This window comes from Theropithecus gelada, chromosome 11 (assembly GCF_003255815.1).
Source record: "Theropithecus gelada isolate Dixy chromosome 11, Tgel_1.0, whole genome shotgun sequence".
Taxonomy (NCBI): Eukaryota; Metazoa; Chordata; class Mammalia; order Primates; family Cercopithecidae; genus Theropithecus; species Theropithecus gelada.
The window spans coordinates 21449868-21466394 of record NC_037679.1 but is presented as its reverse complement, the minus strand read 5'-3'; the positions used below and the strand labels follow the sequence as shown (position 1 = coordinate 21466394).

At 32.5% G+C, this 16527-nt stretch overlaps 1 protein-coding gene across 3 annotated transcripts in view; it reads right to left on the bottom strand.

Annotated features, from left to right (window-relative positions):
• The window catches only part of USP15 (ubiquitin specific peptidase 15), a 152517-nt gene that overhangs the window by 77017 nt on the left and 58973 nt on the right, over positions 1-16527 (bottom strand). For all 3 annotated transcript variants that reach the window (XM_025402256.1, XM_025402257.1, XM_025402258.1), the window contains exons 4-6: positions 15170-15296; positions 8483-8628; positions 4173-4234 (exon numbers count right to left, since the gene is read on the bottom strand). In XM_025402256.1, the coding sequence (XP_025258041.1) occupies positions 4173-4234; positions 8483-8628; positions 15170-15296 (335 nt within the window). The remainder of the gene's footprint in view (positions 1-4172; positions 4235-8482; positions 8629-15169; positions 15297-16527) is intronic.

The following is a 16527-nucleotide window of genomic DNA, read 5'->3' as shown; positions in this document are numbered from 1 at the left end:
CTACTGTGATTTTTCTGTTCTTAAATATTTATGAATCTCACTGTTTCTTTCTTTCAACTGTATGTTTTAAAGTTTCATCTAGTTTTAAAGATCTCACCATTGTTACTACCATCTCATTTTTCTTATTTGCTCTATTTACCAGTGATGGATATTTAGCTAGGCTATCTCCAAATCCCCACTACCATAAACTATGCAGCTACAAAGATTATCTCCTCAAAGTTCTGTTTAAAAATTCCCCTGAGTGCTGGGTCAGAGGGATTAAACACTTCTGATTTAATTAACTATTGACGATTTACAGAATGACAGTATCAGTTTACACTGGAATCGTAAGTACACAGATGTCTACACCATACCCAACACTTGGCATCAGCAAACTTTTAAATATTTGTCATTTTGATGGGTGAAAAATTGTATCTCATTTACATTCATTTTTTTTCTGATTACTAGTGAATTTGTCTATCTTCTCATCTACCTCTCAGCACTTGGCTACCCTTTATTTAAATTGTTAGTATCTTTTATCTATTTTTTAGAAGCTATTTTTCTTTGTTTCTGTTAACTTATAGGGGTTCTTAATATATTACAGGTATTATTCCCTTTTGGTTTTAAAAGTTCCAAAGCTGACATCTGACTTTTAACTCTGTGTATAGTTCTTTTAACAGAAATCCTTAATTCCGATGTAATCAGATCCACTAAATTTGAACATTATGTTGTATGATCCCTATTATGTAACTATTCTCCAAAATTGCTACTATTCACTTTTATTTATATATTTATTTTCAGATAGAGTCTCACTCTGTCACCCAGGCTGGAGTGCAGTGGCACGATCTGAAACCTCCGCCTCCCGGGTTCAAGCGATTCTCCTGCCTCAGTCTCCCGAGTAGCTGAGACTATAGGTGTCCACCACCATACCACCTAATTTTTGTAATTTTAGTAGAGGCAGGGTTTCACCATGTTGGCCAGGCTGGTCTTGAACTCCTGACCGCTCAAAGTGCTGAGATTACAGGCATGAGCCACTATGCCCAGCCTACTATTCACTTTAAAGTGTTATATTTCTTATTTAGGTCTTTAACCCTTCTTGAGTTAGCCTTTGCATATAAAGTAGAAGGTAGGGCTCTAGTTTTCTTTTTTTCCAAATAGCCAGTACTCCTATTAAATGTAAGTAATCATCTGCTTTAAGCAACCTCACGACCTAATTGTGCCACATCATATACCAAGTTGTCAAATAGACATGAATCTGTCTGAGATTACTCATTTATATCAATCTATTTGCCTTTCTTTTGCTAGCATTATGTTGTTGTTATTAGTATAATTTTACAGTAACTCTCAATTAACTTGTAGGTCTAGTGTTCTTTCCTTCTTCTTTTCTGTCAAAACTGATTCAGCTAATCCTGGATTTGTATTGGTCTATACTAACTTTAAAATGAGTTTGTCAAGTTTCTTTAAAAAAAAAAAAAAAAAAAAAAAGATTTTTGAACAGGAGATACTGATGTGCTTTAGAGAAAACAGGCATTACTAGGTTAAGCCATATATTACATGACAATCTTTTATTTTCTAATAAGCTTATATTCTTTTCCCATGAAGGTTTTATACATTTTTAATTAAGTTAATTTTGGTTAGACTATTTTCTAAGTGGATTTCTCATGATAAATGGCAGGAGTTAGAAATCTATGGCTCACAGGCCAAATCCAAGCTTGCCATCTACTTACAAATAAAGTTTTATTGGAACACCGGCATTGCCATGTCTTGACATGATGTCTAAGGCTGCTTTCATACTACATCAGCAGTTACAGTTAACAGAGACCATATGGCCCACAAAGCTGAAAACATTTAAAAAAAGACTGCTGATCTCTCGGTATAGAAAAAACAACTGCTTTTTATAAATTAATCTTATATTAGACAACCTTGCTGAATTTTCTCAGTTCTAGTAGTTTGCTGACTGTTTTGGAATTTATACAAACGACTATATCATATACAAATAGTGAACTTTATTTCTTTCTTATCTCCTACTGTTATTTAAATTGTGCTAAAAATTTCTCAATGAAATTTAACTTTTGCTATAGACTTGAGGTATATAGGTTGTGTTAAGTTAGAATTTCCCTTTATTCTTAGTTTTCTGAGAATCTTTTCATATACAGCTGCAAATCTTTTTCTGTATTCTAGTAAATTATTTGGCAATTTACGACATACTGCTACATAGTATTTCTTACATTTTAGAGGGAATGGATGTTTAACTTTTCTATGCTTTAATATATGGCATCCTTATTAAACTAGTAGATCCAGTGAAAAATGGGACTCTTGATTGTACTTTTGTACATCTCTAGTACAGCACCTGCATTCACCAATATTTATTGCATGAATATGGTGTGTTGGGTATTACATAGGAAACTGTGTTTTCTTTTACCCAAAGCCAAGTACTACAGTTGTTGGAATAAATAAAAATGATATTGTGTTATTAGGGAATAAAAGAAAATATAAAATTAGTCTTATCTTTTGGGCAAAAATCGTCATTTTGAGTAGAAAAGATTTCTCAATCTTTAGAACTCATGGTTTTTTTTTTTTAAATATTAATCCACAAACAATTTTGTAATTTCAAAAATAATTTAAAGATAAAGCAAGTACATAGCAATCTAAACATTTGGGAAACAACAGTGGTTCTGCTTTGAAGACTAAAAGTAAATGTTCACAAAAAATATTCCTATCTAAACCTTCATCAGTTATTAAATCTACATAATTCAGCCCACATGCTTTTAATATTAACATCTTCTTAATAAAAGTTCTACTTTTATACTAAGTTCTACCCTTGTACCACATCCAACTAAGTAGGGTAAGAATAAAAATCACCTCCATGTAATTAACATATGGGTGCCTTCTCATGATATCTTTAAATGAAAAAAAAAAAAAAAAAAAAAAAAACTTCACATAAGATAAGAAGGATAGAAAACCACTTATAAAAGGTACATTGTGGTTTTATTTTATTTAATTTATTTGTTTTTTGGAGAAAGTCTCACTCTGTTGCCCAAGCTGGAAGTATAGTGGCACGATCTCAGCTCACTGCAACCTCTGCCTCCCGGGTTCAAGCGATTCTTGTGTCTCAGCCTCCCAAGTAGCTGGGATTACAGGGATGCATCACCACTCCCGGCTAATTTTTGTATTTTTAGAAGAGATGGGGTTTCACCATGTTGGCCAGGCTGGTCTTAAACTCCTGACCTTGTGATCTGCCTGCGTTGGCCTCCCAAAGTGCTGGGATTACAGGCATGTGCCACTGCGCCCAGAGGGTGCATTGTAGTTTTAAATAAAATAAAGTAGCAGACTTTTTACTTGCTTGGTTAAAATGCACTGAATTGTTATTAATTTTATTTAAAAATATCATTAAGAATTTCAAAATACAGGTTTACAATCCCTTATCAGAACATCTGAAATTCCAAAGCTCTGAAAATTTAAAGATTTTTACACAGTTCATTTGGTGGCAATCTAACCTGAACCGATATAATGCTATTTATAGTCCTTATTTATCCCACTTAGTGTGAATATTTGCTGAAAAAATATTAATGTGTTTGATTATAAAGTGTCCTTTTGCAGAAACAGAAACATTACAGTAATAGGGGGGACATGTACCATATTACTTCTTAAAGCTGTGAGAAGTCTGAACACAACTGGCCTTGTGTTTTGATAATGGAGTACAGATCTATTAGTTCTAAAACAGCTAAAAAGATTCCTAATTCTTCTTTCATTTACCCTCAAAAATACATCATATACTCCTCTATTCGTTATTTTTTATTCTAAAACTTTCATTTGAATAAATATATTACTTTCACATCAGATTCATTTTGATAAAGAAATATTTTAAGATACTTTAAAAAAGCACAAAAAGCTTCAAAAAATTAAACAAATATTTAATGATTTGACTGTATTAGACAATGCAACTTTCTCATTTATACCATATATTTATACTATGCCTTAAGATATTTGAATTGGAAGCTTTTTAAAATAGTAACATATTAATTAAGAGCAAATGTAGATAGCTTGTATACTAAGAATAAAATACTCAAAGATAAAGAAGGCATGAATTTCTGCAATACACAACTAGGTTCTTCTATCATTGTGGATTTGATTATCTAACATCAAAGGCTTCAAAATCATACAATAAGCCCATAAGAAGTGGCAGCACTTACTTAGGAGTAGAAGGACCCCTTGGCCATGTTCCATCTTCATTTTTCTGTTCTATCACTAATACCTGCAAATATGACACAATAAAAGGGTGTTTTTCCATAACTCTGAATTTAAAATAACTTTAGAAGATAGCTGGGTAAACTAAGAAACTAAAGTAACTCTGTGATTATATAAAGCAAAACAGTAGACAAGGTGAACAGGTAATCTGCATTTCGATTCCAAAGCTAGGCAGGGGAGACTAAAAGACTTCAAATAACAAAAAAATCAGTAATGATAGTGAGAAGGAATTGTAGAAGATAAACTGTAAAGAAAACCACTGGTTCCATGACTTTAAGTATAAGAAAACGTAAACCAAGTAAACAGAATATAAATTCCTTGAATTCAGAGAATACATTTTCTATTTGTATTTGTAGGTTGTAACAGAGAACTCTGTAAATAAGAGATGCTCAATAAATGTTTGCAGCTGTTAAACACACTGACATAGGATCTTGGCTAACTTATTTTTATGTAAATGCAGACGAAGGGTGACAGATAATTCCAAATTACAGATTATGTAGAATTTATTTGGGGTTTTGAAATTAGTGTGTATTTACATTATCACCATGGAAATTATAGAATCTTTAAATATACAAATGATAGAGTCCCATTTATGAGAATCAGACTGAAGTTCTCTGTTACAGCATGGATGAGGCAGACAGAAAACACCTCTAATAAATAAAAAGTATAGGCTTTGGCGGAGCTATACTTTATTTTAAAACACCCTAAAATCTTTCCTTGTATCTTCCAGTCTAATAAGTCTTTCTTCTAGTTTTTGCTATGGATTAGTCTGTGCAAAGAAGAAAAACTTAGCAAAAATAATTAAATTAGCAAAGGAAATATGTGATAATACCAATAAAAAGTTAAAATATACAATTTCCATGGAAAAACTGTAATACAGACAATATGACTTGAAGTAAATCCAAGGCATTACAAATTTGAATACATTTCATTTACTGTTTCATTAACTCTTTTTCTTAAAGTCGCAATTTCATAACCTACTCTACTCGCACTTAAGCAATATATTCTTGTGAACTATATGTTTCCAGGCCATTTATAAATTGGCATTTAGATCCCAGCTATGTAAAATGTAAGCATGTTTCAGAGTATATGTAACAAACAATAAAATGTTGATTTTAAAAACATTCATGAAACTTTGTTGTTAAAAGAGATGCTAATTAAAATATTAAAGTTAGCTTTAAAAAATCTATTATTTCACACATTAAAAAGTGTAATTGTACCATATAAAAAATAAGTGTACCATGTACCTAATATACTGATCCCTTCCTTCACATTCCTCTCCCTACCTACTAGAGACAAGTAATCACTGTCTCGATTTTCTGATTTTCATTCTGATGTAGTTTTGTAATTTTTTAAAAGATTTACAAAGTAGAATTTAGTGAGTGATTTTTAACTTCTCAAGAATGTTTTGCTTTACCACAATTAATACAAGAGTAACAGTTACAGATAAACTGTATGTATAAATATATATATAAACTTTACAATCATTTGAGGACTTAAGTCAGTTTTAAAACAAGAGATTTTAGCTATAGGAGATTTCAAAGTTATGCATATAATTATTTAACCATAATGCCTTAATTCCTAACAGTATTTATACTTAAAATTCCATGTTTTAAAAACCATAAATACTAATGCTGAAGGCCATCAGAAATATTAAAATTCAGTCCTTTATTCAAGTGTATCCTTTTCTGAATAAAATTTTGTTATAGTTAAAACTTTAACTCAAAATAAAAATATTTCTGAAAAGATTTCAAAATTCAAATTAAACCCACACAAAAAGGAGAGAAGAAATGCCTCACATTTTGGGAGACAAACTCTTCAATAATATGTCTTTATTTTCTAATGAGGAAACCTTTCAATTTAAGTATTAAAAAAAAAAAAGGTCCAGGAGAGGGTTTAGTTCATTTATCTTCTCTGGCTGAAGAATTATCGTAGTCTGAAAAATTTAATGAATATTCTTTGAAACATTCCTGTTTTTAAAGATCAAGTCCTTAAGGATATTTAATCTTATTAAATTATTCTCTCATCTGCCATCTGATAAATGCTTACCTATCAAGAACATAAAATTATTTAACTTCTCTAAGTCTCAGTTTTCTAATGTACATGATGAAAAGAGTAACATTCATTTCAAAGGATTGCTGAGAAGGTTTAAAGAAATAATTCTATAGATTTCAAATTGTACTTTTGGAGCTACCTCAAGGCCTAATGGATGAAAACCAAGGAGAGAGGTTATGTCTACTGGAACACAGAAAGAGACAGCTGGCTACATAAAAGGGCAGTGTTGGCTCATCAGTGGATTTCCAAGGTCCACACTTCAGGCTTCCACCGGCTACATTTCCCTTTTAACTGTAATACATACTGGATTTTGTAAGATTTCTCTTAAGAATATAATGACTAAAATAAATCTGAAAATCACTGTATTTTGACAGCCTAGTACAATTCTTGACACACAGTAGGTATTTACTAAAAATTAATTTCCCTCACTTTCTCTAAATTTTTCCACAACTCAGAATCATATTATTGATGTTAACAGTAATTTTTAAATAAAACAAAAAAAATCTTCCATTTACCAGAACACCAGGCATGTTAGGTTCTGAAAATAAAAATAGGGTACAAAGTCTAACCAAAACAAGGACCTCATAGTCTGGGGAGATTAATATATACAAATAACTAAAGCATATAATGAACGATACAAAACATATACATAAATCTTTGTGGAAGTTAAGGAAGTAATTTTTTCTCCAAAGTAGAAACATCCTATACCTCAACTGATACTGAGAGAAATAGGGAAGGCTGAATAGATGATGTGACATTTGAGCTAGAACCTGAAGGATGAACATTCTGATACGGCTAGCCTACATGATGGTATGGGATGGTTAATTTGATTATATGGATGGTTAAAAGGACTTTTTGCTGGATGAATACAGGGACTCCAAAGACATGTACATCATCAGGCAGATGGAATAACACATTGGAATGCACAAGAGTATGGAATAGTATAGTGTGTTCAGGGAACTATACGCAGCTCAGTTTGGTACTGCTTGAGTATAAACCACAAAACAAAGATAATCTAAAGATGATGGAAGAGTAGGTAGGAGGTTAAACCATAACTTGCATGCTGGCTTAAAGTGCCTGGACCTAATTATTAAGGAACCAGGAAAAGTTTATGAAAGGAAGACAGTGAACTTTACATTTTAGAATGAATATTCTGGCAAAAACAAGACTGTCCTACTGTTACCTGCTAATAACAGAAAAACAAAGGAAGAAAGATTGAGCAGACATACAAGAGCCTGGAGATAGAGGAAGGGTTGAGAATGGAACACAGAGATTACTTCAAGAGATAGAAGGTAGAATCAGTAGGACTTGCTAACTGTAACTAAACCTCTTCATTTCTCAATACTTTAATTTATTTGGATTACACCATTAGAAAAATACCGGCCAGGCACAGTGATGCACACCTGTAATCCCAGCACTTTGGGAGGCTGAGGCGGGCAGATCACGAGGTCAAGAGATCGAGACCATTCTGCCCCTTCCTGGCCAACATGATGAAACCTCGTCTCTACTGAAAATACAAAAATTAGCTGGGTGTGGTGGCGCACGCCTGTAGTCTCAGGTACTCAAGAGGCTGAGGCAGGAGAATCACTTGAACTTGGGAGGCAGAGGCTGCAGTGAGCCAAGATTGCATCACTGCACTCCAGCCTGGGAGACAGAGCGAGACTCTGTCTCAAATAAACAACAAAAAAGTCAAATTGGGAGCTGACACCTTTCAACAAGGGCTGGCAAACTAGAGTTCACTTAGCCTGCTGCACATTTATATGAACAGTTTTATTAGAACACAGCCATACTCATATATTGATGTATCATTTATGCTTGTTTTTGTGTACTACAATGGCAACATTTTAGATGCTACTTTGTGGCCTGCAGAGAACTGTAATTTGTAACAAAGAAATGTGTAAATAAGAGATGCTCCCTATATGTTTACTATTTGGTCTTTCACAGAAAGTTTGCTGCCCCACCTTATAATATTAGCTGGCATTTTTTTCTCATTAAAAATGATTTCTTTTTAACAAGTAGATTATTCCCAAGTTCAAGAAGGGAATCAGAAGTCAGAGTCAGTAACCAGCAGGGAGAGACAAGAGATGAGTTTAGAAAGAGGAAACCAGAAACAGCACAGCCCATATATATTGCCAGGATATTGATTAAAGTTTGTGAATCCAAAAGCCTTCATGTATAGTACGCTTAAAATAAACAATACCTGTCCTTGGTATAAACCAGCATCCTGAATGGTGCTGTCTGGTTTATTCAGTGGTTCAAATGTATTACTCATGTATTTGTTCCACAATCTGGTCTCCTTTTCATCTGGAATATTGAAGATTTTTCTTATTTCCTTTTCAATTGTATCTAGATTTAAGGAGGAAAGATATATAAATATAGTATGTATTTCAAAATGTACCACATATAGCTAAATGTTACCAGCATAAAAATTCTAAATTTAAAATACTAATAGAAAATCAAGACTAAATATGTAATAAATCTATAAAACACAAACCAACAAAAGGGTTTTTGAGACCGAGTGTGCTTTTTATGGAAAAAATGGTATTTGTACGCCAACAAATTACTTGGGGAATTTAAAATCTCAAAAGTTGAGAGTTCAATCACCTAACGTTAAAATATAATTTATGATACACAGGATAAACTTTAACTTTTAACATATTATAATTAAAATATTTTCTCAGGAGATGTAGGAATTAAAGTATGATTAAGGGATGTTACAGGTGGAAAATTTTTTAAGTATCACATAAGCAATTTAAAAATAGTTTATATTAAACTGAGCAGCTAACGAGAATATATGGACACAATAAAAAAGAAAGTGCCTTGTTTGAAGGGATGTCTGTATTCACCAAAATTTAGTATTTTCAAGGTAAAGCCATGTCTTTTTCTGATTTCTAAATCAATTTACTGAAATTTCATCCAGTTCTGGTTAATAACTTGCCTAACCAACTCAAGAAAATAATAATCAAAATATTTTATGATATATGAATACAGAATACTTTTAAATTGTAGAATAGTTTATTAGTTTTGAAAAAAATTATAAAATATTAAACTTAATAATATATGTTCTCTGAAGAAATATGAAAACCTACATCTATCTTACATAATTTTGTCCAATAATACTATCTACTTAGCAGCTAATGTTTTGTGATAGTCTTGTAGTCAGTGAGGTTTTGATAAGGGCATTAAATCAGTAGAAAAAAAGGCACGAATTCAAAATATCAACAGCATTATCTCAAAACTTAAAGCAAATCACCCAGAATATTTAAATAATTACATAAAATAAATATATTCTTAGTACCTGTATTAGTCTGTTCTCACATTGCTATAAAGAACTACCTAAGACTGGGTAATTTATGAAGAAAAGAAGTTTAATTGACTTACAATTCCATGGGTTGTACAGGAAGCATGGCTAGGAGGCCTCAGGAAACTTAAAATCATGTTGGAAGACGAAGGGAAAGCAAGCACATCTTATCATGGCAGAGCAGGAGAGAGTGCGAAGGGGGAAGCGCTACACACTTTTAAACAACCCTATCTCATGATAACTCATTCACTATCACAAGAACAGCAAGGGGGAAATCTGCCTCTATGATTTAAACACCTCCCAGGAAGCACCTCCTCCAACATATGGGGGATTACAATTTGACATGAGATTTGGGTGGGAACACATAGCCAAGCCTTATCAGTACTGCTTTCTATTTTGGCAGGGTTGTCTTTTTTTCTTTTTGCTCTTTTTATTAAAGTGAACGTATATACAGAAACATGCACTAATCATCAGTATCTTGTGATAAATTTCCAAAGTGGACATACCCATGTAAACTGCACCAAGATCAAGAAACAAAACACTACCTAGGAAGGAGGATAAAAGAAGAAGCCAAGGAAGAGAGCTGTTTTAATCTTTCTATAAAAATGAATAAATTTTTCCTGAGGGCAGAAATAATTTTTGCTCTTGGCAAAAATACTAAAAATACTGACAAATATAAATAAAATGTCTACCTAGATATAACCACTGTTGACATTCTGATATTTCTTCTGGATGTTTTTTCTATTAATACAGGCATCTGTGTACATAATATATTATAAACAAATGTGGAAATTTCCTCGAGTTTTGCGATCTAATTTACATATGGGGGAACATTACAGGCGTAGGAGTAGTAACGCAAAAGCCTTGAGGTGCAAATGTGCTTGGCATGTTTTAGAATAGCCTGGTACATCAATGTGGCTGAAGTAGAATATGTGATGTAGAAATAAGACTATAAAGGTACTTCTGCAGGATTATATACACTTCTGTGAGCTAACAAAGTATTTATATTTTAATCTGAGCAAAAAAGGAAGCTATTGAGGAGTTGGGAAGAGAAGTGGCATATGACTGACATTTTAAGTGTTCACTTTTGCTGCTAGTGAAGAACAATGCAGAAGGTCTGATAAGGTTTGGCTCTGTGTCCCCACCCAAATCTCATGCCGAATTGTAATCCCCAGTGTTTGACGAGGCACCTGGTGGGAGATGACTGGATCATGGGGTCAGATTTCCCCCTTGTTGTTCCCGTGACAGTGAGTTCTCACATGATCTGGTGGTTTGAAAGTGTGTAGCACTTCCCCCTTTGCTCTCTCTTTTGCTCTGCCATAGTAAGATGTGGTTGCTTCCCCATTTGCCTTCTACCATGAGTGTTAAGTTTCCTGAGGCCTCCTAGCCACGCTTCCTGTACAGCCTATGGAACTGTAAGTCAATTAAACCTCTTTTCTTCATAAATTACCCAGCCTCCAGTAGTTCTTCATAGCAGTGCGAGAATGGACTAACTCAAGGTCAGAGGTGTGTAACTAGGCTACTGCAGCAATCCTAACCAAAGTGGTAGCAATGGAAGCAGTGTTAAGTGGTCCAATTGAGAATAAATTCTGAAGGAATTGCTAAGAAGATAATGCTGCTACATTACATGAAGGGTGAGAAATAAAGGAATCAGAAATGATTTTTGGCCTAAGCAATTGGAAGAGCAAAAGTGGGAATTATGGAGATAAGGAAGAATGACAGAGCCTCAGGTTTTTTGGGAAAGGGAGCTTAGTTTTATACCTGATAGTCTTCTTGAGAAGCCTGTCAGATATACAAATGAAGATATGGGATAGTTCAAACTGGAATTGTGGGAGACTTTAGGGCAGGACCTATCAACTTAAAAGATATCAACAAGTGGAAAATATTTAAAGCCAGGAGAACAAAAGAAATCACCAAGGAAAGGAGGGCTGGGAGAATATGGAGACACTGATATTTTGAGATAAAGAATATGAAGAGGGTTTTGCAAAGGACTCCAACAAGATGCAGCCAGTGAGAAACTGTACTCAGGAAGCCATGTGAAGAGAAAGTGCTTCTAGATGGAAAAGTAGTTTATCTGTGTTGTACTTTGCTGACAGGTCAGGAAAATGGAAGATTTCTATATATTACCACTGGATTTGTCAATGGCAAGATCATGAGAGACTATGACAGAAGTAGTACCAATGGAGTGGCAGGTTTCGATGTCTAATGTAGTGGGCTGAAGAGAAAATGGGAGCAGGAAAGTGGTGACCAGAACACAGGATGCTAAAATTGAGATTTGGCAAGTGCAGTTACAGATAACAACAGTCTAGGGTTTAACTATAATAATTGGTGGCTGAACTTGGGTACAGGTTAAGATCACTGAAGTTGAGAATGGTCAAAGGACTGACAGTGTGTGCTTATTTTTCCACGTATTAATTCAATTATACTAGCCAGTTAATGAAAAGTAAACAGAGGTAGAAAAATAATACAGGTTACTCACAAAAATTAGAAATTAAAAAAATATTAATATAGGTCATAGAAATTAAATATTTTTCAAGAAGTTTTATGTTTTTAGTAGTTAATCTTAAAGGAAAATAAAACTATTATTTTATCTCTCTTACTTGAACATGCTCAGTGTTCATATATATCAATTTTGGCAGAAAATATTTGAGGGCAGAAGATTTTGGCCCTGATAGGTAAATCATTTAGATATGGCCTATGGCCTGCTATCATTTTTACTATATATCAATGTAAGTAGTACTAGCTGAAAACAAAATATTTTATTAATTTGGTAACAAGAGAAAACAGACACTTATACTTCCTAATTCTGTTTATAAAATTTATATAGCTGTATTTCACATACATAGCTATTTTAATCACTTTCAATCAAGATTTCTTAAAAGACCATAGGGGAAAAATATATATGCATCTTAAGTTTCTTAAGTAAATTCTGTGTTTCAAAACCCATTTCCTTTAGAAAAACAAAATCAGCCCAATTAATATCTCCAAAACGAATATTCCTTTAGCATACACAGATTGTGTAAGGCAGCAATTGAGAGATGAGAGTTTAAGAGCTCTGCTTATGAAGTTAAAGTACTAGCTCTGCCACTTGGTACCAGGGTGAATTGAGGTAGATTCTAAATCTCAGTTTCATTATCTATAAGAGGAAGATACTTGCTTGCTTAACTTTAAACAAGAAAATTCCTGTAAAGTGCTTAAAACATAGTAAATATTCAATAACTGTTAACCTGTATGATAACCATAATTATGAAGTGTCTACAATTCCTGACTTGACAAATTACAATTTTTGCAAACCTTTTTGCTTAAAAAGAAGACTCATTCTAATACAGACTTTCAAACTGTTTAAACTAAGAGCTATAGTAAGAAACTGTGACCCAGGACATACACATGTATGTTGATATTTTGTATTTTAATATCTCCCATTCAATTTTCTTTACTCCCAAAACTGTTTAATGAACCACCAAAATATCAACAATCCAGTTGGAAAAACAATGATTTAATACAGTAAGAAATTATAGCTATGCAAAAATTGGGTTCATACAGAATGTTAAAGTATATATCCAATTTATCTAGCATTTTAACGTATTAGTATATTAATCTATGTTGACTAAAATCTATGCTAGATTGTAAACTTTTTGAAGCAGTGAACCTTTATAAAGTATACATCTTTGTGACAAATTCTTACACAGTTCTTATCATGAGAACCCATAATGCTTGTTTTGAATTCAGAAATTAAATCAGTTGCTGATTTTCCTGAATTTCAAAATACTTAGTATAATAACGTTCTAAAATAAGATTTCTGATGGTCTCATATTTATACATAATTTTCCTATCAAAATGAGGTAGGGAGAGAAGTAAATACCAAACTTTAAAAATAACTACAAAACATTATTTTAAGAGGTAGCCTCTCATTTATATTCCAATTGGCTACAAATTTCAGAGACGACTCTGAATTAATTTTAAGATTACCCTTGTTAAATTTATAGACTCTTCTCATGTACATACCCATATGATTAAAATAATTTTCATATGTTGAAAACTTTGCTTTTAATATGTAGAAATATCTTATTTTCCTAAATATATTCCATAAATCTGGAAATTCAAAAGTCAAGCAATTTATCTGTAATAATAATTATAATAACATTATATATGAAATTCCTTATCTTTTAAGCATTCATTTTAGAAAGATGAGTCTATGAGCTTTTTTTTTTTTTTGAGATGAGGTCTCACACTGTCACCAGGCTAGAGTACAGTGGCATGGTCTCGGTCTACTGCAGTCTCCACCTCCCGGGTTCAAGCAATTTTTTTGCCTCAGCCTCCCAAGCAGCTGGGATTACAGGCACACGCCCACTACACCTGGCTAATTTTTGTACTTTTAGTAGAGATGGGGTTTTACCATGTTGGCCAGGCTGGTCTCGAACTCCTTACTTCAGGTGATCCACCCGCCTAAGCCTCCCAAAGTGCTGGGATTACAGGTGTGAGCCACCGCGTCCGGCCAACTATGAGCTTATTGAAACTTACTCTCAGATTTATAAATGTTCTAGCTAAATGAAGAGGGGAGAATAAAGACTCATAACATAATGCTGTATTTTATTTGATGCAAACATTAGGATTAACCAAGCACTGAGTACTTGAATAATGCTACTATTTCATAAAAAATATGGGTTAAAAGGATTTTCCTGCTGTGAGGTGGATAAGAGGTGAAAGAAAGCCAAATGCACTTAATGAAATTCAGAAATACTTTCATTTACTTTAATGACTGGTTCCAACAAAGAAATCTTATGCCGTGCTATAATTCAGAAATTTGCTAATCCTCTTCCATGCTGGGTTCTAAAAGTTATGTGTCCTTCTTCACTGTTCATTTGTATTTTCTAAGATCAATGTTATCACCATTAATCTTGTTTTACAACTTCATTTGAAATTAAATACTGTAAAATTTTTTGAGTGGTTTTATGAAACAAAAAGTATGTAATTTTTATTAAATTCATAATCATTTATTTAAAAAATATTTTATTCTGTATATTCTTTACCTAAAATTAAAACTGTCTTTTAAATAGAAAGAAAACAATTTATATAAATTTTAATATACAGAGAGAATTAAGTCCACTTATATTTGAGACTTACAACTGCTTATGCCACTCATTAATTTGAAAAATCAATGTGTCAAAATAATGCTAAGCCCGCTGCCTCAGCTACTTACCTGTATTTACAGAATAAAATAATAAACTAGGAGAAAAAAGGAAATAACCCATTTTAATTTTCCATGCTACCTTACCAAGATTTAATTAAGTTTTTATTTAAAGGTCTATGTTACAAATGACACACCAGTTGCTAAATAAAAACAACAATTATTTGATGTTTTTTAAAAAAGCAAAATGGCACAAATGTTAAAATTCATTTAATAAATGCAAAAGCATACAAGAAACAATAAATAATTTAACTCTAAGACACTGTATCAAAGCTGGAAATTGAATGTCTATATTTAAATCCTTAAAATGGTTATCATGCAAGCAGCATATAACAAAGATAATTCTAACTAAATATCTAATAGCAATGATTTAAAAACGAGACAGGATCTTGCATTACCTATTGTGTCAGCTTTGCTAAATCTTCGAGTTACAACATTGTTCATGTTTCCATTTTCACATAGCTTCAATTCTGTGAGATATACTTCTACTTTGCAGTGCTTTACAAACATACCCTGTTCAACCACCTAAAATAATGAAACAAAACAAATCAGTGTCACCTATATCAATATATCTCACTCTAATAACAATATATTTAAAGAGACTTTAGAAAACTGCAGATCTCCAGTGAAAAACCAGTCACTATCAAAGCCTGTCAATATATATAAAAAAAGATATTGGATAGTTGAAATTTCAAAAGCAAGAAAGCTTTTTGGAAATTTTGATATTTAAAAGAAAGAAAGAATCATGATTTTAAAATATTAAGTGTCAGTTTGGAAAGGCATTCTACTGACCTATGAAGATACACTGGTACACCATAAATAATTAATATTCAGCATTTATAATGAGAAAGCTTACCCAAAATGACTATGTGCAAATATATACATATGTTGTTTAAACATTCAAATAAATACAGTTCTGAGTGAAGATACAAACATACTTCTCAGAGCTTCTAGTAGTGATCCCAAGCAGAAAACCTTTAAAAAGTTGTTTATACAATTTCAACTCAATGGCTATACTATCACTGTTATGTTAAAATATATCTATTAAAATGATAACTCCAAATTACTGTTGCTAAAATATTCAGCTATGGCTAGGTAACTTATATGTTAGTTTCACCCTACAATGACTTTATTTGACCTTTAACTACACACTTAGTAATTCTATGTAACAATTAAAAGAAAGCTGTTAAGCATGCAAGCCATAAAGCATAAAAAGGAAATATGTATATATTAAGGTCACCTTTTAAATAAGTATAATTCCTTTTGATCTTCTAAAGGTTAACTGTAGGATTTCAGTCATGAATACTGTTTCTGAAAATAGTAATAGGCCTGATATGTGATCCATTAGACAAATATGGCAAAAGGGAGGCTCCAAATGACTGTTGGATATACTCACAAGCTTACATCAATTCAGAAAAGGAGTTTACAAACTTGTCTTTCACTGCATGGAAAAAATTCAAATGCAGTTCATCTAGTATTTACTATCTAATCCAACACACATTTTTATGATACTCTGCCGTACATATTTTTTTAATCATGCTTGTTACAATTTTTTTAAATAGGCAGCAGTCTGCACCTCTCCTTCTGCTAATAAATGTAACTTGTTTTGTAAAACCAATATGTTAAACTACTGAGATTTGTTTTAAACCTCTCAAGCTGATTCACTTCATGGTTACAAATGTAGTAACATTTAATCGTATAAGATTATGTACCCTAGAACTTAAAGTATTAAAAAAAAAAAAAAAAAAGATTACTT